This window comes from Fundulus heteroclitus, unplaced genomic scaffold (assembly GCF_011125445.2).
Source record: "Fundulus heteroclitus isolate FHET01 unplaced genomic scaffold, MU-UCD_Fhet_4.1 scaffold_37, whole genome shotgun sequence".
Taxonomy (NCBI): domain Eukaryota; kingdom Metazoa; phylum Chordata; class Actinopteri; order Cyprinodontiformes; family Fundulidae; genus Fundulus; species Fundulus heteroclitus.
The window spans coordinates 2,189,116-2,215,388 of record NW_023396781.1 but is presented as its reverse complement, the minus strand read 5'-3'; the positions used below and the strand labels follow the sequence as shown (position 1 = coordinate 2,215,388).

Sequence of the window (26,273 nt, the reverse complement as noted above, 5' to 3'; positions counted from 1 at the left end):
CTCCTGGGTTCCCGCATCAGCAGCTGGCACCGGACCCTCCTGGGTCCCCGCGTCGCAGGTAGGCAGCGGAATGGGAACTGAGACCTCGGTGGTGGACTGAGCAGGAACAGAGTCCTTGGCGAAGGTCATCTCTGTCCCCATAAAAGAAGTTCCAAAGCTGGTCCTCATGGATCTGGGGTGCTTTGACCGGATTCACAGGTTCAGCAGCACTAATATCCGACAGACTCACCAGGGGAATGGAGGCGACGTCGGCCCCAGTCGATGCAGCCGCTACAGAGGCTTCCGGCTGGGCTTCGGGGAGTACCATGGCAGGGATCCGGTGCCGGTGACCCCGGTGTCTGTGCCGGGGGGGCCGGGGCGAGGATGGGGAGGCTCCTGCTGGCGATGAGGCAGTGGAAACTCTGGTGAGATCAGCAGCAGCAGGAGCAGCAGCAGCGGCAGGGACAGCAGTAGATGCAGCGGAAGGAGCTGAGGCTGGTTCTGTGGCTGGAGCAGCGGCTGACTCAACCATCGCAGCAGGATCGGCAGGTGCAGCAGGGACAGCTGACGTGGAGGAGGCGGATGAAGCAGCAGCGGTGAGAGCCGCGTCAGCGACAGGAGCCGCGGTAGCAGTGGAATCAGGAGCGGGAGGAGCTGCAATAGTGGAGACAGTAGCCGAGGTTGACAGGCTGCTGGGCGGAACAAGAACCACAGCTGCGGTGGTATTAGTGCTGGATGCAGCCGCGGCGAAGGATGAAGGTCTGGGAGGAGGCGGCTTGCCGTATAGCTGAGCGAAAGCTTCCTGCTCGTTCCAGCTGAGCTCCTCGTATAGTCCCGAGAGTTTGAGTAATGGGTGGGGCCAGAGCACCAACCCTTCTCCAAGGCGGGCTGAGCTCGGCGGTCTGAATGATCTCCCGGAACGCCTCCATGATTCGCTGGGCGGTCTCTCATAGAATCTGCCTGGCTGCGCTGTTGTTTGGGAGCGGGGCAAGGTCCGTGTTGCCAGTTCCAGTAAAAAAGCTCTGTGTGGGTGTCGGGTTCTGGTGGTCGGATCGTTCTGTCATGATTTATATGAAACCGAACACAACCACACACAAGCACAGCTTAGTTTAGAGAGTTTATTGAAGGTGGTGGATAGTGGAGGATGAATAAACCAACAGTCTGTATCGGGCTGGAGCAGGAGGAGGATGATGGCAGGAACTTGCAGTTCAGCAGGTGAATACTTGCAGTCCAGAGTAACAGCAGGACATCAGAGTGAATACTTGAAGGACTGGAGACGAAGGGAATTCAGGCTGGCACAGAAAAGGTAAGGCGAGCAGAATGAGCAGAAGTAAACAGTAACCAACAGAACGATCCGATGAGGAAACTGAATGCAGGGAGCTTAAATAGGGAGGCTGACAGGTGTGCTGGCTGATTAGTGACTGACAGGTGTATGTGATTATTGAACTGTGGGACCGGAGCTGAATGGAAGGTGAAAAATGTCCTGAATATGTGCATGGTGCAGCAGACAAAGCTGCACCATGACAGATGTTGCTTATTGAATTGCTATTCATGCAGGCAGATTTTTAGTTTTAAAGATTTGTATTTAAAAAATAAAGTTTCAAAATTTAGGTGATTACATTATTTTATTTATCCATCCATCCATTTTCTAGCATGCCTATTCCTTGTGGGGTCATGCGGGGTGCTGGTTCATATGTGCATTTGTATTCAAATTAGAGAAAATGAGTTCTGTAACCTAAGAGACTTAGTGAACAGGAGTAAGGTTTTTCTGAGAATTGTTCTCATCGTTGATGCATTGTTATTCCAAATGTTTAGTGATACAATTTTTGGTGTATTTTAATAGATTTAAGCTGGCCTCACCTTTAAAACTTCCACAGCGTTCTGTTGAACGTAGTCAGGGAATAAACTACTCACAAAATTCATGCGTTTTATTGTCTGCCTTATTTCCCAGCTACATAATTTTGGTGTCAGAAGTGGAATCCCTGCTAATTGTGAGGCTGATATTAGCATGCTTTTGTAGTATATAGACAACAGTAGTGGTGAAGAGGAGCCCACTCCCAGGAAGCAAAGGTCTACGTGTGGTGCTTCGGGTCATTCACCTCCTGCCACTGAAGGTTCTTGCCGAAGAGAGTTGGTGTTGCCGGAGTAGACTGCTGACAGAAAAAAAACAAGAAATCATCACAATTCTTGGGGAACTGACTGTTTCAGCTTTGATACTGTTTATTATCTGAAGGACAGAATTTCTCAGAGGAACATTTCAAAATGTCGCAAGAGAATGAAGGAGCGGCTGGTGTAGGACAAGGTGCAAATCCATCAGGAGATTTGCTAAGGGGGCTCTCTGCTTGGTGGTGAAGGTGATCCACTTGCACAGCTGCAGTCACAGATCCATGAACTTAGCAAGAAGCATGATGCAGTATTGTCGAGTGTTACCAGAATTGGTGATGTCCATGCAAGGTCTGTTGTGTATATCCCAAGGGAAATGGTAATTGTGCCTTTTAGTGGTGAACCAGGAAGGGACACTCACTCAGTCGATGAGTTCATAGAGGAAGTTCAGCGAGCCAGGAGGGCCAGGGGTTTTTGTGTAGAGGAGCAGGTTGATTTTCCTCCTTTCACTGTTAAAAGGCCCAGCTTCTTGAAGAAGTAAGACTTTGTATTGGGGACAAGAGAGGGAGCCTAGTGACCTGTTTTCCTACTTAAGGGGAACTTTTCAGGGAAAAACGCACAGTTGGTCAACAGTAGAACAGTAGAACAGTCAACAGTAGAAGAAGAAAAAGTGTTGATGCTCACTGTTAAATATGAGGCTCACTAGAATGAAACGCACTGCCTTGGCAATTCTACGAATTGCTCCCCCGTAGTTTGATTCCATGTCACACGTACCGGCGTCATGCTTCTCTCCCCTCCTATATTTTTGTCTGAGAAGACGAAGAAGAATTTCCTTGTTTGCGCATGCGCAGTGCGCGAGGTTAGGAGAAATTAGCTCTTAGCTCTGCTTCAACAGCAGGACTCGCTCACGATCGCCTACGATCACTCACGAGGGCCGACTAAATTTCAAACATGTTTGGTTTTCAACTGACCGTCCGATTCCTAATGGGGAGGTGTTCGTGAGAGACAAATCACCCCTCGTTACCCCTCGTATACTACACGACGCAGGATGTAGTATACGGGGGGGGGGGGCAATCAAGCTGAAACTCGCCCCGATCCAAAAAATTCTCGCACAACTAAAGAATCGGCAAAAACTCGTTTAGCTCTTGCAGCTAAAGTCTGATAGTGATGGAACATTATCAGTTGTTTACATAACATCCAGGAGAAATTAAGATTGTAAGGGAGCCAGTTTGGATAGTAGCATTTGTTTTGGGAAGGCAGACTCTTGACTGACCCATATTTTGATCTTTTGTAAAACCAATGCAAACTCTATTAGTCCTTCACTGAGACATCTTAGTTCTGCAAATTACCTCAAATGTAGCATCATTTGTTTTTTTCTAAATAATTTCTCCATTTTCTGCTATTTGCCTTACTTTGAGGTGTGTTTTAGTCTCAATCTCATGTTTTGAAATCCACCTCCAGCTCCTTGGTTTTATTTGGATTAATTAGGACATGGTTCTGCTGGCACCAGTCTACAAAGTCCTGTAACCACTGTCTGCACTCTCACTCCTCCTCACCTGTAATGAGACAGACTATGGCAGAGACATATGAGAACTTCTGAACCTGGCACCCTGAGGAGCCGATTGAGAAATTTGCAGTGTAGATGGTGAACAGAAACACTACCAGCACAGTTCCCTGAGGGACCCCTACTGCAGACCAGCTTATCATAGTCACAGCCCTGTGTTGTCGCACACTGTGGATGGTCACTGAGGTTGTCCAATATCTCCTGGGACAAGTGGACCACTATCTGTCCCAGTGGAATTTTAACACTTAGAGTAAAAAAAACCAACACATCCTGGCACAGTTTAATGTAATAGGCTTTTCAAAAGCAGATGTAACAAGAATGAAAAATGTTTGCAAAATGTAGACGTTTAGGTACAGAGCTCCCTCAAGAGTTGAGATTGTTCTTCTTCTCCACAAAGACTTCAAAGACAACCAGTAAGGACGTCTTCACTGTAAAATCATTCAAAGATCAACTTACTCTGTTTTAAAAAAAAAGTGAAGGCAGATGCTTTTCTGCCCTCCTCTCCCCGAAACTCACCTGCTTGTGCTCGCTTGTCTGTATGCTGCTTGACTCCCTTAGAGCCTTTTTCATCAAATCATCCGAATCGAAAATCATGGATCTAGTCAGCTTGATGCAATTGCTCAAATTTTCTCAACAAAAATACCAGGCACAGGGAGTCAAGCTGTCCTGATGGGACAGCCGGATACACCCTGGATTCCTGGGCAGTTGGAAGATGGTGTGTCTGTCTATTTTGTCCAGCGAGGACGTGGAATATGCGTACATCATTGGGTTTATAACAGGATTTCTGCTTATTGGAGCTGGTGGTTACCTGGTATATCGGCAAATTCGGAAGATCTCGGCGGCAGTTCTGGCCGTGGCAAGGCTGCCAGGGGTGTGTGATGGATTAAATAGAGCTGTGATCACCCAGACTCAAATGCTTTGTGAGCAAAACTGTAAACTGGATGCGATCCTTGCACAGCATCGCAGGCTGGCTGTGGTCTGAACTCAATGGTGATTTTGGAAAAGACCTCAGGGAAGTTTCTAGCTCGATCTACGCCGTTAAGACCAACAAATTCGGCTGTTTGGGACTTGCCACTGAGACGCACCAGCAAAGACTGGAAAGCTTACAGATAATTCACAGTCAGCCTGAGACATAACAATCTCCTTGTTATTGAGTTTGGCTCTCTATGTTGGCCTTTGAGGCTGGTTTTATTTGAAACTCTCCTGGACGTTATGCAAACAAGACGCTCTACCCCCAGCCTGCACCGGTTCATGACACCTGTCACCTGTAAAGTGCTCTACTGAACTGCTGATAACTCACCATCTGAGACTATGGCTGGAGGGGGCTACTGGCCAATCATGGGCCTACACTGACGAACACATCCACATGAACATAGCGATAAATACACCCCACCCCCAGCCAACGACTCACTGCCATCTTTTTTCCCCTGAACCATTCCAATGTATTCCTTTCCATTTCCTGCTAAAAGACGGCGCCCTGAAAAGGGCAATACCTCAGTGAATCTGTCTACCCTAATCTAACGATTACAAATCTTAGCATTTAGCATGTTTTTTAGATTAGATTTAAAAAATCTAAAAAGTCTAAAAAATCTCAAGGCACTTTGTAAAGTGCCTTGAGATGACATGTTTCATGATTTGGCGCTATATAAATAAAATTGAATTGAATTGAAAAAAAAAACCTCAGAGCTACAGATCCTCACATCATCAGACAAAGTGTCCCACTGCTTGGTAGCCTTAATAGTGACAGCAGATTGACCAGTAACAGTACGGCAAAATGGTATGATACAATCTCTCTCAGAGGATATTCTCAGTGATTAAATTGACTAAAGGGCGGCTATACCAAAAAAGAGACAGTGAAGGGAGGGCCAGATTATTTACAATATTATAAACAAGACAGATTACAAAATAATGAAAAGATTTCACAGCTCAGTATCTTGTATTTCTCTAATATTCTACATGATGGTAATGCACTGTTTTTTTTTTTTTGGTTCAGGGCCTTTAGAGTCTGTTTATATAAAGAGGTCTGAGAACACCATCCCCAATCAGCCCCCAACAAGTGACACAGTAGGACATTTGGGACAAGATCACTGCAAGCATGTTTGCACAGTTTGGTCATCAGTATATGATCTGCATAGAAGGCACACATGTAAAAATGTTTGCACTCGCTGATTAGCTCTAAACAGTTTCTCACTTTGGGTCAGTATAGGCTACACACTCATGGAGAAGACTGCTAACTGGACAGATGTCCAGAAGACAGTCAGTTACTGTCTTTGATTTAAGATTTAAGTTAGGTTATGGAATTGTTCTTTTGAAAGGTCCCTATGTATATTTAGGTGTCACCAGCGCAACCATTAACAACACTGCGGTTTTGAATGTTTATGATAAAGTCGCTGTATGATCAAGGTCTGAAATGGATTAAAATTGATGTCTGGAACCATCATGCAGTTTAGCTGCAGTTCATCCCTTTACCATCTGTCGGCAGTTTTTTCTCTCCAAAATGTGCATGCACATGGGTCAAAGGTCCTGTGAGGACTACACACATATACATATATATATATATATATATATATATATATATAATATATATATATATATATATATATATACAGATCACAAGCTTTGAGTGGAAAGTGACAAATGCAAGCTTCAGGCACCATTATTTGAGTGCGCTAGCTGAGGTCCCTGGACTGTTACTCATTGATCCAAAGTCTTATTTTCAGATGAAAGCAAATTCTGCATTTCATTTGGAAATGAAGGTCCCAGAGTCTGGAGGAGGAGTGGAGAGGTGCAGAATCCATGTTCCTGTCCAGTCCAGAATGAACTTTCCACAGTCAGTGATGGTTTAGGGTGCCATGTTGTGTACTGGTTCTGCTCCACTGGGTTTGCTGAAGTCTTCATGCTTCCCTCTGCTGACAAGCTCTGTGGAGATACTGATTTTATTTTCCAGCAGGACTTGGCACACGCACTTGTTCAATGACCACGGTGTTCCTGAACCCCATAGAAAATCTACCAGCTGTTGTCAAGATGAAGATGAGACACCAGACCCAACAAGGCAGACCAACTTAAGACAGTTATCAAAAACAACCAGAGCTTCCTCAAGCAGAGTTAGAGGCTGATTGCCACACCGATGTGGTAATTCATGCACTAGGAGACCCAATCAAGAACTGAATATATACTGTAGAATACATGGACATACAGTGTCTGCAAAAGTATTCAACTCCACTTGGCCTTTTTCATGTTTTTCTGCCTCACAAAACTGGAATTAAAAATGATTGGTTGTGAGTTTGTCGTCATGTTCATTTACAGAACATGCCGACAACTTTGAAGGATTTCTTTTCCCTATTGTGAACTACACAGGAAAACATAAGAGAAGACTTCAGCATGCATTCAACCCCCTGAAGTCAGCACTTTGTAGAGCTACATTTTGCAGCAGCAAGTGTCTTTGGATCGGTCCATGAGCTCGCCACATCTGGCCTCTAGACTTTCTGCCCATTCCTCGAGGCTAAACTGTTTCAGCTCCTCCATGTTGGATAGTTTTCAGTTGAGAACAGTGATCATAAAAGTCTAACGACATGTCTGGACTTTGACTAGGCCATTCAAACGCACTTAAATCTGATTGCAGCTATACCAGTATGCTTTGGGTCATTGTCCTGCAGGAAGGTGAACCTCCGTCCCTGTTTCAAATCACAGGCAAACTGATGCAGGTTCTTTTCAAGAACCTCCCTGTATTTAGCAGCATCCATCTTTCCCTCGACTCAGACCAGTTTCCTGATCCTAGCTTCTAAAAACACCCCCACAGCATAATGCTGCCCCCACCATGTTTCACTGTGGGGATGGTGTTCTTGGGGTGATGGGATGTGTTGGGTTTGTGACAGACAGCGTTTTCCTTGGTGGCTGAAAAGTTCCATTTTAGTCTCATGTGACCAGAACACCTACATTCATATATTTGGGGAGTTGCCCATGTGCCTTTTGGCAAACGCAAAACGAGCCTTCTTATTTTGAACACTAATGTAGTGGCTTTTTTCTGGGTCCTCTTCCATAAAGCCCAGCTCTATGGAGTGTCCGGCTTATTGTGGTCCTAACCTCGGAGGCCTTTCAGAAAAGATTGACATTATGTGCCTCTAAGTTTTCACCAATTATGGGACTGAAGGTAATTGGTTTGTACCACAACCTTTTAGGAGTGTAATTGCAAAGGGGGTAGAATACATAGATTTTTTTCCAGTTTATTTATTATATATATATATATATATATATATATATATATATATATATATATATATATATATATATATATATATATATATATATATATATATATATTTCTTATTAGACTTCACCAAGACTATTTTGAGCAGATCCATCACATAAAATAAAAAAGCATTCAAATTACAGGTTGGAATTTAAGAATAAAGGTTAAAAGGGTTACTTTTAAAAGGCACTGTAGTTTTCAGTTGCCCCACATTTCTGTACTAAAATCCTTTGTGTTTTACATGAAACTGAACAAAAACAAATGCTTGAAAGCCGTCACACTTCAGTATGTGAGTTTTCAGACTTATGGAGATGAACATCTCCAGAACACATCAGACTGGCAGTGAGTAGACCTTCCATCTGAACATCTTTAGTTCCTGTTTGCTCGTGGGAAGCCTCACTAGAATAAAACTCAGGATTGGGCTGCTAGCTAAGCTGCAGTCCTGCTCAGTTACACACAGGAAACGAGATTTTAAAAGGGATTTTGTGACATAAAAAAAAAAATTTCCAGCTACAAATTCAATCATTGTAACTAACCTCTAAATATAATTTGCTTTCCAGTAACGTCCCCTTCCTAGCAGATCAAAAAGCAAAAGCTTGACGGGAAAAAAAATAAAATAAAACTGCTCTTCAGCTCAGGGACATCATGCTAAACAAAAAGAAGCATTCTCACAATCAGTCCTTAGTTTCAAGTTCCGTTTAATGTCCTAGCAAAAGGATTATGTGACTGTACTAAGGAGTGGGTAAAATAGAAAGTGCATTTTTTTCCTGCTGTTTCAACATAATAAAATCAAATCAAAGCAGTTTTCTTTAGCCAGACGGAGCAGAATTGTGTAGAAATAAGATTATTCAGCAAAGGTACTCTGTTGGGAGCATTTGGTGGTATGGTGTAGATCAAAGGCACATCACAGCTTTGTATCTCACGGGGGATTGTTGCACACGCACAGAAAACACACAGACACATGCACAAGCCTTTAAATTACACTTCCCAGTTTTGCCGTCTACAGTCATGTCAATAAAAAGCAGTCATGGAGAAGTTCTAAGAGGCAACAAATGCTGATCCAGAGTGTGGTTAAGCCTTTTAATTTGGAGCCTGTAAAAAGGATAACATATGGTTTAAAAATGTCCATCTCAGACATTATTGAAGCGGATATGATCCAAGACAAATCAAAGGTAGCGTGGAATCACCAAAGAGGCTTTTCTGAGAATCAGTTACCTGTGTGTTTTCTTTTAAATAATATGCTTTAAGAATGACCAATAAATCCTTGGTTACAACTATCACCACTCTAACAGTCCAAATAAAAAAAGAAAAAAAAGGACTTAACATTCAGTAAACATTCTTCTCTAAAGGTAGTTTCCCTTATATAATCTGTCATTTTCCTCTGCCATTATGTATACATAAACAAGTTTAATAACATACCAATCAGTGGTTATTTCACAATTGGAAAAAGCACAAAATGTTTACAGTCTTTTACAGGTGAATAAAAGTTTTTTCTTAGCATAGGTCAGAGTTTGTCTCATCGGTTTCTGGTACTTGAGCTCCCTCCTTCACTACTATTCTGCAATTAGATCTTTACATACAAATATTGACAAAGTGGTGGCTTGCCCTCTGAAGCCATCAAGTCTTTAAAGAGTAATAATCAGAAAGGGAAGGTGAGAGGCCGAAGATGCTGGAAAGAAAGGAAGAGGAGGAGATGCTGGCAGGCAGGGACGGGGGTCTCATAGTTGGCCCTCGCTGCAGTGGCTGTCCTGGCTGCCGCTGGGCTTCTCTGGATCCTGGCCAGACATGTCTTTGAGGATGAGGGCAGTGCTCTTCTCAGAGAACTCGTCTCCATCGGGCTCCAGGCCGTCAGGGCAGGACAGCTTCAAGAGCTCCTCTCTGAGCTGAGTTGTGTGTCTCTGCAACAAGAAAAAGAAAATGAAATAGAAGAACTCACAGAGCTCCGCTCCACCAGTCCTCCCCCCCCATACAGCATTCTGTTAAAGAGCAGACGATTGCCTGAAATGCCTGGGAGGGTCATCTAGTATAAGGGGCGGGTGAACGGTAGGAACATGTAGCCACAACAGTCTGAGGGATCATCAACAACTCTAATCTCCTAGAAAGACCTGAACGGGCTGTAGGGATTAGGTGAACTTCATTAGGCTGATTTAAAGTACTACTTGATTCTGAGATCGACCAACTTGGAAATACATGCATTAGTGACAGACCATATTTTCAAAAAATGGTTTGCTGGTGTATAATTGGAATGGGTGCTCATAATCGCGGTCATGGCTGACAGTTGGGATGTAAACACGGAAACAACTCGTTGAAGCCCGATTGTCTGGCATCGTTTATGACGGCTGAAATCCACCAAAACAACATTTAAAAAAAGATGCACATTTAGCACAAACCACAGTGTCTCAGCATTATGTGTTGCTGGAATTTTACTTAATATTCTGGACGCGAGCGTTCTGAGAGCGGACGCGCATTAATCTGTTGCGCCGTGGTTCTCATTCTCTGGGGGGGGGGGGGGGGGGGGGGGTTTATAAGTATTTTGACCCCTAAATTATCTTAATTTAGGGGTCAAAATAAGATGTGGAACAAAACAAGACCGATCTTGCTGTGTGTTCAAACAGAACCTGGACTGAAAACGGACCTCCCATGTGTGCCGAATGCTGTTCACCTTCCCTCCTGTGAGCAAACTAAAGGAAATTACCTTGAGGGCAGCTGCATGATGGGACATGGTGCGACCGACCCGCTTGTCATTGCTGTACTGCTGGATGTCAGCGATCCACTCCTCACACTGGGACATGATCTCGATTCTCTTTAGGTAGAAATGTTTGTGGATCACCTGCACAGAGAATTCAGCCACATTTTTACGTCTCATGTCTTTTGACAACATGACTATCTACATCAAAACTGATTTATACAGATGGATCATCTGGGGAAGAAGTCAGGGACTGAATGTGCATCTACATGTGGTGGAGATTTTTCAGACCAGGGAATGGTAGAGTAGTTTGTAAAGAGGAAAAGAGGGCTGAGGTAAACGCAGCAATTCTAACCTGTTACCATCTGAACTAATTTAGAAATGTACAATTCAATATGGAAGCTAGAAATCTATACACTGAAGTAATTAGGTACATCACAACACACTGGTGTAAGCAGTACATTCTCAATATTACAAAACTTTTCAGGCCGTAAGGCGCACCGGATCATAAGGTGCACTATGAATTAACACGTCCATGTGTGTCTCTGTCCACATATAATACGCACCGGATTATGAAACGCATTACATATTTTTCCCAATCACTTTTCCTCTCCGGCAGGGTGACCAGATACCCTAGATTCACGGGGACAGACCCCATTTTACCAGTCTGGAACCAGTCTCCCCCAGAGGGGCTGGACATTCTTCTACTCTGGAGTTGCCCTTGGTGAAAGGCGCCGAGCTGGGGTGGGCATACTTGTTGCCCCCCATCTCGGTGCCTGCACATTGGGGTTCTCCCTGGTGAAACGAGAGGGTGGCCTCCCTCTGCATTCGTGTGGGGGAACGGGTTCTGACTGTTTGTGCTTATGCGCCAAACGACAGTTCAGATTACCCACCCTTTTTGGAGTCCTTGGAAGGGGTACTAGAGAGTGCCCCTCCCGGGGATTCCCTCATTTTGCTGGGGGACTTTAATGCTCACATGAGCAATGACAGTGGGACCTGGAGGGGCGTGGTTGGGAGGAATGGCCCACCTGATCTGCTCCTTGCCAATTGAGGAGAGGTCCAAAGAGTCCAGAAACTGCTTTGTTAAGGGAAGCTCGGTCAACTCAGGTTGACTATATAAATTCCTGTAATATATTTCAAATGATTTATGTATTTCATCTGGGGAAAAACACATCTGGTTGGAAATAGGATTTTTAAGTTTAAAGATGGATCTGTCTAATTGTTGTTGTTTTAGTCGCCAGGCTAATATTTTTTTTGCTCGTGGTCCATTCTCATAATAAGTTTGTTTAATATATTTGAGATTAAGTATCACTTTGTCATTGAGCTTCCTATTTAGGTCTACTTTTATTGCAGCTATCTGATGTAGTAGAGAGGGGTCCTTGGTTTCAGGATGTTTCTGCTCTAAAATGTTTAGCCGTTTAGTCAGGTCAATGAATTGTTCAGATTTTTCTTCCTTGATGCCCACATTATAATTTTCCCTCGCAGTACTGCTTTTGCCACATCCCATACTACTACTTGGAGACATTTATTAAATTCTACGTATTTTGTGAATTCCTTGTTAATAAATTCCTCAAATTTGTTATCATTCAACAGAGCTGTGTTCAGTCTCCCTATCGTTATCTTACGGGGAATCTAAACATATTTTCAAGTACACCCCAGAGTGATCTGAGACATCCCTAGTACCAATTTTAGTCTAGAACCCTGTATCTGTCAGCTCTAAATAGAAAAAAATAATCAGTTCTTGAATAAACACCGTGAGGGTGAGAGAAAACGGTAAACTCCTTAGCCAAAGGATGGCATTCCCTCCAGACATCTAATAACCCGATCTTTTTGGTCAGTTAGTTTATATACAGGGATTCAGAGTTGATTTTTTTTAAAGGATTTGAGGACTCGAGTGAAGGATGCAGTTGTGCATTCAGCTCAGGTTGAACGCGTCTGCTCACCTCAGCGCCATAACCGGAAGTCCCCAAGTCGTACATTTTAAACAGATTTTATGTACAACATAATATCAGCCAGTAAGTACAACAGTAATCATATATAAGGTCCACAATCCAATTTTGAGAAAATGTAAGGATTTTAAGTGCGCCTTATAGTCCAAAAAGTACGATAGTCTATAAGATGTGTGGAGAACTCATCAGCAAGTGATGTTGTGGCAAAGGCCTGGCATGTGGCTTTAACTGTTGGCAGAGGAGCACTTCCCGTGCTCACTTTTTAAATATAAAACTTTCAGCAGAATACTTGGAGAAATATTTCAATCTATTGAGACCATCGTTTACCATTCTCACTATTTTTTGGAAAAATGCCAGGAAGTGACTTTGCTTTTCATACAGACGGTTCGTCTGACAGAAGTATTTTTTTATTCATATTACGTTTTAAACTCATGGCGTTAGAAACATTGCTGATAATGAATATTAAAGGCAGGGTCACATGTTCATTCAGTGGGTCATTCTCATTTATCGCCACTAAAAGGCAACCCAAACAAGGAAACAATACACTGGGACTAGTGGTGAAACAACCAACCAGCCAAGTTTTCTTGCTCAGTTCGAGCCAGTAATTAGCAGGTCATTAAAAAAACACAAAAAAACAACAACATCTCTAACAAACCATCAGAGGAAAAACTAAGGCTAAACAGAAATTAAATATTAGAGAGGCACTAATCAGGCTGATACCGTTCCTCTGGTTAACTTTAAGGTCTGAGCTGCTGATTCAGATTGCTTTTTTAAAGGATACAGCTCATACATGACAGAATAATCTGCTAAAAACTAAGAGGAGACGAAGAAACTACAAGCCTCTCAGATTCAGCCAAAGGTTGTGTGCACAATATCTTTTCACTTTCTAAGTGTACAGGGTGCTTTCTAATTTGGGGATTTTAGGTCACCATGACATTCCCTTTGATTGAAGATGCCAATCAGCTACACTCAAGTTACAAGCATTGTTGCCCCTTCCAGTCCATGTCCTAGCAACAGTCGTCAGGACTGTGCCATTAGTATGCAGCAAGTGTTCTGACAATAGGTCTGGAGCTGTTGCTGTGCTGTTGGGGTGGGAAATAACTTATTATGGTGGCTTCTTTGCCGTTTACCAGGAGAAGAGAAGCAAAGCGAAGGTTTAGGATACACTTTCTCTGTCCTGTGCATCTTCCTCTGCTATCAATCTTCATTCCATCTCCTCCTCCCTGACTGTTTGTTCCACCCACCACAACTACCCCAGCTGCCTTTGTTACAAACAGAGGGGTGTGGTGGGCATCCCTGCTTTCAAGGTCACACATGCTGTATGTAAACACTTTTTGCGCTTTAATTAAGCTAAAAAGACCACAAAACATAACTGATGTCTGGGTATGACTCAATTTGTAGATGCTTAATAGTCAAATTATTTTATTTACATTTCCATTATTTATAGACTGGTATACAGGGTATTTGTTTAATAACTAAATAAAAGATTGATCATATACAGACGGCCAGTTTGTGTGGTATGTGAAAACCCTTGCCACAAAACCAGAAAAGATAAACCCAAAGAATTTTAACTAGTTATGTACTTTATCTACGGTATGGCCAGGCTTTAGATATTATCTACAAGTCGTGATCTTCGGAAGTGATGTATTAATTAGAAATATATTTAGAACTATATCTGACAAAAAACAAGCGATTTAAAAATACAAGCTCTCAACTTTCTCAATTTGTGCTGTATGTATAAATTCAGTGGACAAAAATAGCCAAGGAGTGGAAGCTTGAAGATAATCCTTAAGACATCTCTTACTGCCACTCAGACACATTTACGTGTCATAATTCTAAGTGTTTAGGACGGTGTCTCACGAAGAGTGACAGGACATGCTTGGACGAGTGTAAGACTTGACAGAGTCTCAGAACACATCAGCAGAGCTGCAGAAAGGACCACAGCAGAAGTTGTCTCTTAGTCATTATCTGGACTTAAGGACAGCAGATGCCAGTCAAAATGTTGCATGTCCAACAAGTCATGTATGCTGCTAATTCAATTCAATTCAATTCAATTTTATTTATATAGTGCCAAATCATGAAACATGTCATCTCAAGGCACTTTACAAAGTCAAGTTCAATCATATTATACAGATTGGGTCAGATTGGTCAAAAATGTCCTATATAAGGAAACCAGTTGATTGCATCAAAGTCCCGACAAGCAGCATTCACTCCTGGGGAAGCGTAGAGCCACAGGGAGAGTCATCTGCATTGTACATGGCTTTGCTGCAATCCCTCATACTGCTAATGGACCAGGCTAAGGCCCATCTGTGCCTGCTTTGTTTGATTTTAATTACACTTTAAAGCAATAAGGACTTTAAGAATGTTATGACTTCTATTTCCTGAGCAATGATGCCTAGATAAAGTTGACCTAACAGTTTCTGTAAGTCATTACTTAGCTCTACAAGCTGACCTTCTGTTTGGCAAAATTATCCATAACTCAATAACTCCTAAACAGAATTGCAATCTTAACTTGGAGGGGTTTGAATTTTCCTATGATCCTGGTGCTATACTTTCTGGTGATTCACACCCTGAGAGGGGCTCCTATGATGAACTGACCTCAGTGGAAAGGTCAGAGTTGAATGAATGGCAGACCAAATGAAATGGCTACCCTTGGCTGGATTAGGGCAGCAGAGCTGAAGCTACAATAAGGGCCTATCATGAGCAGCAGCTCATTATTAGGGTCAGCTGAGTGTCTGCAGGGAGGGTGTCTCTGTGCTGCTGACGGAAGAAATGTAACAATTCAGGCTTTTGTGTAGATGTAGATTTTGACCCAAATCAAATTCTTACTATTCAAAACTATATCACCATCCTGGACAGATTGCCTTATTTATGGAAAGTATCCAAAGAAAAGTTCTACCAAGAATACTCTTTTACAGATGATGCCTATAGATATTCCAAAACTCAATATTTCATTGTTTAGATAAAACAATTTCAAAATGTTAGGCAAACAATTCCCTAGGGTTAGATAAATTAAAACTCTGCAACTATCTAATCATACTGACCAACATGAACCATGTAGTAAACAACAACAAAGAATGAACAGATGTACATACAGGGGTTGGACAATGAAACTGAAACACCTGGTTTTAGACCACAATAATTTATTAGTATGGTGTAGGGCCTCCTTTTGCGGCCAATACAGCGTCAATTCGTCTTGGGAATGACATATACAAGTCCTGCACAGTGGTCAGAGGGATTTTAAGCCATTCTTCTTGCAGGATAGTGGCCAGGTCACGACGTGATGCTGGTGGAGGAAAATGTTTCCTGACTCGCTCCTCCAAAACACCCCAAAGTGGCTCAATAATCTTTAGATCTGGTGACTGTGCAGGCCATGGGAGATGTTCAACTTCACTTTCATGTTCATCAAACCAATCTTTCACCAGTCTTGCTGTGTGTATTGGTGCATTGTCATCCTGATACACGGCACCTCCTTCAGGATACAATGTTTGAACCATTGGATGCTCATGGTCCTCCAGAATGGTTCGGTAGTCCTTGGCAGTGACGCGCCCATCTAGCACAAGTATGGGGCCAAGGGAATGCCATCATATGTCAGCCCAAACCATCACTGATCCACCCCCATGCTTCACTCTGGGCATGCAACAGTCTGGGTGGTACGCTTCTTTGGGGCTTCTCCACACTGTAACTCTACCGGATGTGGGGAAAACAGTAAAGGTGGACTCATCAGAGAACAGTACATGTTTCACATTGTCCACAGCCCAAGATTTGCGCTCCTTGCACCATTGAAACCGACGTTTGGCACGAGTGACCAAAGGTTTGGCTGTAGCAGCCCGGCCGTGGATATTGACCCTGTGGAGCTCCAGACGGACAGTTTTGGTGGAAACAGGAGAGTTGAGGTGCACATTTAATTCTGCCGTGATTTGGGGAGCCGTGGTTTTATGTTTTTTGGATACAATCCGGGTTAGCACCCGAACATCCCTTTCAGACAGCTTCCTCGTGTGTCCACAGTTAATCCTGTTGGATGTGGTTCGTCCTTCTTCGTGGTATGCTGACATTACCCTGGATACCGTGGCTCTTGATACATCACAAAGACTTGCTGTCTTGGTCACAGATGCGCCAGCAAGACGTGCACCAACAATTTGTCCTCTTTTGAACTCTGGTATGTCACCCATAATGTTGCGTGCATTGCAATATTTTGAGCAAAACTGTGCTCTTACCCTGCTAATTGGACCTTCACACTCTGCTCTTATTGGTTCAATGTGCAATTAATGAAGATTGGCCACCAGGCGGGTCCAATTTAGCCATGAAACCTCCCACACTAAAAAAAGGTGTTTCAGTTTCAGTTTCATTGTCCAACCCCTGTATGTTGTTTCACTGTTTCAGTATGCATTCACGCAGTGGAGCTTTAAGTGGTGCAGCTCCAAGTGGTCAGACCGAGAAAGAACCTGTTATTGGGCTCCATGAAGCTAATGATAGCTAGCGCTATCTTACAGGTCTGTTGTCCAAGCGTTTTACAACTTTGCTGATCCACGTGAGCTTTATGTTGCTCTGAAATATCTGTGTAATACTGTTAGCCTAGCATATAGCACCACTACACCCACGGTGTAATTTCAGTGTAATTGGACCGAAATGCGCTGACGAGAACTTTCTGGGTTGGACTTTCTGGCTTGTTAAGCTAATTTACCCCATTTGACCTCCCATATATGTTCTATTATTCAGCTGATTGTGGATGCAGCTGTGGAATTGAATAATTTTTCCAACTATAAGGCTCACTTAAAATCCTTAAATCTTCTCAAAAATTGATGGTGTGCCTTATAACCTTGTTTTTTTCCACTTTATGACGCATTTTTCGACTGATGAGATTTATATTCCAGAGCGACTTTTAGTCCAAAAAATACGGTACTATGTTTGCTTGTCTATGTATGTAATTATTTTTATTGTTGGTGGGTTTGTTTATCTTTGAGTGGATGGTTACATCTGTTTTTTTAGATGTTCCGAAAAACAATAGTGTTAAAAAAAATAAAATAAAAATAAATTCAAAGATTACATTGGGAGGTAGTCATGGGACTATTATGGCCAAAAGCTGTAAGTGCAAGACTGAAACAGAGGAACTAGCACGATGACAACCTCCTGCAGACAATAATATATCTAGGATGAAGCACAACAAGTTGTATTTGAAGCCCTGATTAGATTTAGGCAGCCAGGAATAGCATCACAACATAAAGCTAAGCCATCTATTGAGAAAATGTCAGACTTTGGGATCTTATCTTATGTGTGGCACTCAGGTGGATGCTGCAAAATTTTAAGTTGTGCTTCTTCTGAAATACATCCTGGCACGTCTCAGTTTGCTGTACAATAAATGATACTTCTTTTCTAAGATCTAAGCTGCCTGTTTTGAAAGCACACACAGGCCTGTGATTTAAGAAGAAATCAATGCCTGGATGTGTCAACATTTTCTTCAATTGAATAAAAACAAAACAGAAGTAATAATCTTTGGACCAATAGAGGAGAGATCAAAAGTTAGCTCACAGCTTCAGTCGCTTCAGCTAAAAACCACTGATCAGGCCTGAGACCTGGGAGTAGTGATGGAATCAGACCCTAACCTCCAAAAGCATCTAAACACAATTACAAGGTTAGCTTTCTACCACCTGAGGAACATTTCCAGGATTAAAGGACTAATGTCTCAGCAGGATCTGGAAAAACTAATCCATCTGTTTATTTTTAGTAGAATTACTGCAACGGTGTTTTCACAGGTCTGCCTAAAAAGTGGGTCAGACAGCTGCAGCTGATCCAGCCTGCTCTGCAGAACCAGAACTAGAACCAGACATGGAGAAGCAGCATTTAGTTCCTATGCTTCGCTTATCTGGAACAAACTTCCAGAAAATGGTAAAAGTGCAGAAAGTTGTTTAGGATTGCCTTTGACTGTTCTAGTTAAACTGTTCTACTGAAACATCACTAGTTCAACTGTTTTTAATGTTCTATTTTGTTTCTACATTTTATTCCTACTTGCTTTTATTCTGTTTTATTTTCCTATATTTTAATCATGTAAAGCACTTTGCATCGTCTTTGTACTGAATTGTGCTATATAAATAAATTTGCCTTGCCTTCCCTAATGTAAAGTCCAGTGGGTGTCTCTGAGTTTTACCACTTGAATGAGGGGACGGTTGACTTCAGGACAATAAAATTCAACACTGGCCTTGGAACATGGTCCAGAACTTTCCTCTGCTTCCCTAATGGTGTGGTCTTTGGTTTGATAGCAATAATAAAGAATTACATGCCATGACTAATGCACTGTCATGGGATCCTTTGACAGATCAGCAGGCGAGTCATCAGGTTTTCACTACTACCGTTTGTAGTAATTTTGTTGCCATGCAGGTGCAAAGCAGATAAAACTTGATGAGTATGATCCAAAGCAATGACTTTGAAAAACTGTACTCAATATTCTGAATTCAGTTGAAAATTAGGATGGAGCTGATCAATCTAACACCTAGAACATCTACAACATGCTGCAACTTGGCAGTTAGCTGACTTTTTATATAAGAGATTTTATATAACTGAGAATTTAACATTAGAATAATAATATACTTTATTTTAAAAACACCTTTCACAGCACTCAGGGACACTGTATAAATCCAACAGGGTAATAACAATAAGTCATGATAAAAACAAAGTATATTAAAAAGTTAGATTAAACAGACAGATACAGTGAGGAAGCATTCTTAAAAAGATTTGTTTTGAGATTAGACTTGAACTGGGACACGGTGTCAGTATTATGGATGTCCGGAGGAAGAAAGTTCCAGAGTTTGGGAGCAGAGTGGGAGAAAGCTCTGCTCCCCATGGTGCTGAGACGGGAAGAAGGAGCTGTAAAGGGAATGGAAGAGGAGGATCTAAGGGAGCTGGAAGTAGAAGCGAAGTGAAGAAGATCAGAGAGGTAGGGGGAACAGGGCTGTAGATGGGATTGAATGTGTCAGAAGGAGATTCAATTCTATTCTGAATCTAACAAGCCTGTGGAGCTACTGGGGGAGATGTGATTAAATCAGGGATTTTAATGCAAGCAGCTGAATTCTGAACCACTTGAAACTTATGTTCAGGAAGAGAGAGAGCTATGGATAGGAACTGATGCAGAGTGCAGGGAAAGGGAAGTACCAAGATGATTATTATTTCGTAAATGAAAATATGCAGACTGGCCAATGTTATTGATGTGAGAGGACGAGGCGAGTATCCTTAAAATCACAAGTAGAGTGCTATCAAGGAGGACTCCAAGACTCTTGACCTGAGGTGAAGGGGAGACTGTGGAGCCATCAACAGAGAGAGAGAAACCGTCAACTGTAGATAGTACAGATTTGGTTCCGACAAGGAGGAGTTTAGTTTTAAGAAGTTAGTGCTGAACCAGGGAGCTCAAATGTGTTTGAACATCTGCAAATTACAGAACAAGGTTCAGCTGTTCTTTAAAATGAATAGGACAGAAACAGTTTAAACTTAGACTCAATGTCCCATCAAAGACATTGCAGTTTTGTGAAAATACAATTCTTACCTCTTTGAAGCATGGTGATGGGTTGCGGATCTGTTCCAGCATGGCCCACTTCACGGTAGCCTGTCGGATGTTGCCATCATACTCTCGAGAACTCTGAGTGCCACTGGGAGTCCCACGGGAACGCTCATACCCTGGCTCATTAAAGTAGGGCTCTGCCACAAGGATGAGGGACTGCACAGACACTAGCACCTAAAGCAGATGTAGAAACCCCAAGAGCCAGAGTTAACTGAAGTTCCATAAGCAAAATTCAAACTTTACAAAGGAAGGACTTTTTTTCAACACAACCTTTAAAAAAAAACACATGAAGTGCTCTACAGAGGAACTGAGGTGAAAGTTAGACTTAATTCTTTCTACAAGTGATCTGGCCAACATACCCCTTGTGTCCTTAAAACTGTGAAACCTCTGAAATGATCCTGAGGCTGTTGGGCCAGTGTAGAAAAGAGTCTGACAAAGGCAGTGAACAATCTGGCGACATTTAAGCACTACATTCTTTAAACCTTTAAACCTTTTTATATTTTTGATTTTTATTTTGTGAGAGCATTACAATACAGTGGTAGTTACTTTCAGGGACTTACAATGTTATTACTGTTACTGACAATTATTTTTTGTATGTACAAGATCATACAAATTTAAAGAAATTACATCTAACAGCTTTGAACAAACTGGGAAAGATAGACCTACATGAAAATGCAAGAAATAAGTAAATAAAATGTCTACCAAGCAGTTTTGAAGTAGAGAATGAGAGACACACTAATGCATTAATCCTTAGATACAGTAAAACATTCAAACAAAATAAAATAAATGTCAGCATTGCATGGTCACCCATTCCGTACTTCTGTCTGTTCAAGGCTGGAATATTTAACCAACTTGGCCCACCTCTTAGTGAATATGTTTTTTTGGAGTCGGAGGGAAAAGGTGATCCCTTCCATAAGTTAAATGTTATTTACAATACTTATCTACTCCTGTATTGTGGGTGGGTCGGCGGTGGACCAAAGTCTCGTGAGTGCTTTTTTACCAGCCGTTATCAAAATAACAAGTAAGTTTTCATCAGCTTTCTTTCATCAAAATTTCCTAAAAAAAAAAAGTTGTAAACTGCATAGGTAGATTGGCATTAAATAGACCACTTAATAGTTTATGGAGCTCTGCCCAAAAGGGTTAAACCACTGGGCATTCCCAAAAGATGCCAATGATTAGCTTCCCGGTGTCCGCATTGCCTCCAATACACAGCTTCCCCTCCAGTAATATGTGTCTTTTGTTTTGATGTAACAAAGAAACGGATCATACACTTCCAACCAAACTTGGCAAATGCCAAGCCAATCCTCCTGAGATATTAACAGATTTCCCTCCCTCTCCCACTTTTTACTAACGTAATCTGTATTGTGGGACTTTATAAATTCAATAAAGATTTTTGATATGGGGTCATTTAGGTCTGCTTCCTTTCTGATATGTGCTAAGCGACTACACACCTGGAGGAACCTAAAAAATTCAGTTGGGTCCAGGTTATGGTCTTCCTTCAACCTATCAAAGCTTTTAAATTGTCCCTTTTCTGTAAGAGAATAGTAAGTCGTTATCCCTTTCAAAATCCACGTTTTAAATCCTTTATCTATTACGTTAGCTCTAAATTCCGGATCATAAGCACACCATTGAATTATTTGTAACTTGTCATTTAATTTAAACTCATCTTTTATCATGTTACAAATCTTTAACTGCACTCTGATCCATGGATTCTGTACCTTATCTATAAATATTCCCAGACGTTTGTGAGCTAGTACTGCTTGTATTGGGAGATCAGTTTGACTTAAGAGTTCTATATTTTTCCATCTAGTTTGGTAGGATGGGTTGCACAAATTAAATAGAGCTCTAATCTGAGCTGCATAAAAATAATCTTTAAAATTAGGTAGTGACATTCCCCCTTGCTCTTTTAGGAGTTGTAAAGTCTTAAATCTAACCCTGAGTTTTTTTAGCCTCGTGAGACCATCCTGATCTCGCGAGCTTTCAGGGTTTCATTCGCAGATCAGTCTGGCTACTCTCCGTTAAAGAAAATTTGGAGCCGTTCACCAAACGAACGTCCAATCAGCGTTGGCTTTGAGGCGGGTTGAGGTGTGACGCAACAAGAAGCGCGACAGTTCAGTCTAAAGAACATGGCGGCTTCAGCCGATGAAACTAGCGTTAGCGTGGCTATCGAGCAAGTTTTATCGGAATTACAGAGTATTTCTTTGCTGAGCTAACGAGCCTTTACCTGCAGCAGCAAGAGTAGCTTGGCTTGTGGTTGTGTTTTCGTCGTCGCTCGTAACAGAGCGACGACGAATCTGATTGGTTCATTTGGCCCGTCTATCACCAACATAGGCCAATCAGCTAACCAGTATTTTCGCCCCTTCCCAAAATTACTTCAACGGAAGGTTTCCAGATGGATATGCGGAGCAAATCTATCTGGCGGAGTCAGGTAAGAGTTTTTTACCCTGCCAAATAAATCTAGTGATGATCTTATTCAGTTCAGAAAATTGTTTTGGGGGAATTTCTCTTTAAACCTTTTTCATTAACAACCAATGAATGCCTTGTCCTGTCTAAATGAGACTAAATACATCCTGTTTCATCCCCATGTTTGTTCCAAGACTTCCTGAGGCAACTTGGAGGCCTGTCTGCTGAGGGAACCTAAAAATGCTCGATGAAGCAGACAGTAAGAGATTTCAGCTAACATGCACCTATCTCAAAGTGGGTTAACCCATTATGAAGCAGGTACCTATTCCTGTATGATTCCAGCCCTGCCCCCTCTCTAGTTCAACAGCCTCCTAATTACCATTATTGATCTACAGAAAGCTAACTGGAATAATAATCAAAGGAGACATCTCTATGTATTCTCCATCTCTGCAAATGGGGGAATTGTAGAGGAAAATAGAAAGACATCAATTTCCAAGTGCTTCAGCTACCCTGGTACAAGAATCAATACTTGTACTGGAAAAATGATGTGATTATGTACAGAACAGAACAATGCAAAAACATTCAGTAAGTTTTTGAGTTGTGTCAGGCCTTAAGGTAAGAGGTAGAAAAGAACATCAGCACTGACAGGAAGGTTTGCATTTGACTTTTTGGGGCAACAGGGGCTCAGGAGCTAGAAGCTCTTCCTGTAACCAGCGGTTTGCCTGCTGCAAGTGGAGCTGATTGTATGGCAGCCCTGCTGCAAATAGAGTTTTATTGCAAAAAAATGGGGCAATTGAGCCAGCCGATTATGGCTTTAAAATGAATGAGCCATAACCTGGAGAGTCAAATCAGAGTTTCTCCATTTGCTCTAATTTAGGATTCCATACTTTTCCAGACTTGAATATCAAGATGTTTTACAGTTTCCCTAACATTCTGGACATTTGTGAGTGAACTACTTATGTACAGCTAAGATCTCCATCTTACCTGTAAAAAGCTCGAGGTCTGGGGGTTCCATTTCTCCTCTGGTCTCCCATGCCATGTGTTGAGGATACTTAAACACACCTAAAGAGAAAGAATTTAGGGATCAGTTTCTGCAGAACGTACTATCAATGTAAAAAGAAAAAACACAGTGGAAGTTGGGTTGAGGAAATACTGTGCGGATATGGTTGCTCTGTTCCTTTAATCTTGTAGGGTCTAAATACTACACAGGACTCTTACAAAACAACAAATAACGGAACAAAAACCTAAAGCTCAAAAAAGGACCAGGTCATTTAAACACACCACAGCTCAATGACTAGTTTGCACTAGTAACAACTCTTTGTTATTAAGGTTTTAACTGATGGAAAGAGACTCAGTTAACTACTTTCCATATCAGTGGCGAGTTTAAAAAGGAAGTCAGAGGAAGCAAGATGTAAGGCGTCATTAGAAAGGACAATATAAAAGCCACATAGGCATGTTTGCTGCAAGAGATAGAAACGTTCGGTTAGTTAACGTACCCTTGTTGTTTGATGAGGTGCAGTGTTTCACTATGGGAATCGCCACAGCGTGACCAACTATGGAAGCTCCAATGAGTACGACATTACGTCTGTTTGTGACACAGAGGTTGAGCCATGTCTGTAGCTCCACCCACCATCCACTATCACTGCCAACCTACCCCCTTTGACTCATTCTAGGCAGGTTTCTTTCTGTGGTCACACAAGAAGGGATGTGTTGGTGAAACACCTCACTCTGTTATCAATGATCCAGGGATTATGTTAAGTAACGCAAAGTTTATTTTTTTCTAACTTCTCTCTGTGTTTCACTATGGGAGATATGGCCCACTAACAGTTTGCATACTGACCCCAAAGCCGTGCATGGCAGCAACCCAAATTTAGGCCTCAAGTAGACCCTGACGTCCCTACTCCGAGCACTGTATGCGTTAGTGATGGCTGGGCCACATCAAGCCTGTAAAACTTCATAAATGTGTACGGTGTAGCCCAACTGGCTGCAGCACAGATGTCCTGAACTGACACCGTGGAACAAAGCCCAAGAGGTGGCCCTCACACTTTTAGGGGGCTCTGAGCCTGCACACCTATATGCCAGAGATATAACCTCTACAATTCAGTGTGCCAACCCTTGGCGGTAGACAGGTTTGCCATTAAGAGTAGTGGCCCAGGACACAAACAGATGGTCAACTCTTCTAAACGGGCTGTCCTGTCCAGAGAAGCCCTTACAGCTCTCACGTGACATAAGCTATTCTGATTCTAATGAGAATGGGGGTGGGTGGAATGCCAGCAATTCCACCATCAAACACCTCTATGATGACTCCAACACCATGAGCACAAAAGCGGTGTTGGGTCTCAAGCACACGGAGAGCCCAGGAGGCCACTGTAAACGGGCCAGGCTTACTTACACTCTTAGCCGTGGCCAGGGCTAAGAGGAGTGCAGTTTTCAATTAAAGAAATTTCAAGCCAACACCCTACAAAGGTTCAAAGGGAAGGTGACAAAGGACATCCAGCACCAGAGTGAGATTCCACAATGGTACCAGAGGCTTAAAAAACTGCAACTTACGCCATGCCCCCCTCATGAAACAACACACCAAGGGATACTGAGCCAAGTGATTATTACCAAATCATACATGACAAGCAGAGAATCCAGCTAAATAGACCTCAGTAGTTGAAAAGGCTTTACTCTTTTCCAACAAGCTCTGCAGAAAGCAGAGCACATCCACCACTGAACACTGAAAGGGAATGGCCCATCTTTCCCCAACACCATTCCTCAAAAACCTACCATTTACTACTGTAACAAGAGCGAGTAGAAGAAGCCCTAGCATTCTGGATAATGTCAAAAACTCTTCTCTGCCCACTGTCCTCATGCTCGATTGCATTTAATCTACTCCTTGTATGCTCAACACCAGCTGTGCGCTTGGCTGTTTCTACGCTCGCAACTTCAAAACCATCCACACAATCAGAGTATTGCTTACAAATTTTGTATTTGAATGGATGAAATCAAAATGCTGCACCTTTTGGCAGAAATTACAAAATGTTGGGATTGAAGAACAAAAACTTAAACAATTGAATATTTTTAGTCAAGCATAAAAATATGCTCACTGAAAGCATGTGTATTTTGGGTAACATTTTGACTTTCCTTGACCTACTTTCCCTTATGAAACACATAAGGGTTAAATATTAAAATTAACACTTAAATTATTAAAATGTAAGTGTTAAATATGCTGGTGAAGATTCTCAGTCATCCAGGTCATGGTCATTCCAAAAAAAGTAAAAAACAAAACAACTGGACTTGTTTTCCGTAGTTTAAGACGTTTCGCTTCCTCCTCTGTAACGAGGAGTTGTTAGGGTTGTTATTGGCTTGGCTTAAAGGAGCGATGTTTGATCACTCGTATGAGGACGAGAACTGAGGTGATGATTGGCTGGAATTAATTCTATAGCTGTGTTGAAAGTTTTTGAGAGTTGGAACCTAAGGCCTCCTCCACTGTTTAAGGTTGGTCTTTCTCTCTTGACGTAGATGGCTTCCTTCACACCCCTTTCAAACCGTCTGTCTTCTTTGTCCAAAACGTGAACATTTTGGTCCTCAAAAGAGTGTCCTTTGTCCTTAAGATGTAGGTGGACAGCAGAGTCTTGACCTGAGGAGGTAGCTCTCTTGTGTTGAACCATGCATCTGTTAGGGTACCCACAGGTTTGGAGGGCATCTTTGCCCTAAAGATGCCCTCCAAACCTGTGAGTACCCTAACTGGGCTTTTGACAAATCAGCAGAAAATCCAAAAGACCCGCTGCAGAACATAATGGTGAGAA

At 42.2% G+C, this 26,273-nt stretch overlaps 1 protein-coding gene across 3 annotated transcripts in view; it reads right to left on the bottom strand.

Annotated features, from left to right (window-relative positions):
• Positions 1-8,576: 8,576 nt before the first annotated feature.
• Positions 8,577-26,273, bottom strand: part of LOC118556304 (baculoviral IAP repeat-containing protein 6-like) — a 133,629-nt gene continuing 115,932 nt past the window's right edge. For all 3 annotated transcript variants that reach the window (XM_036130659.1, XM_036130660.1, XM_036130661.1), the window contains exons 40-43: positions 23,467-23,544; positions 20,065-20,253; positions 10,591-10,725; positions 8,577-9,793 (exon numbers count right to left, since the gene is read on the bottom strand). In XM_036130659.1, coding sequence (XP_035986552.1) covers positions 9,614-9,793; positions 10,591-10,725; positions 20,065-20,253; positions 23,467-23,544 — 582 coding nt within the window. In that variant the 3' untranslated portion in view covers positions 8,577-9,613. The remainder of the gene's footprint in view (positions 9,794-10,590; positions 10,726-20,064; positions 20,254-23,466; positions 23,545-26,273) is intronic.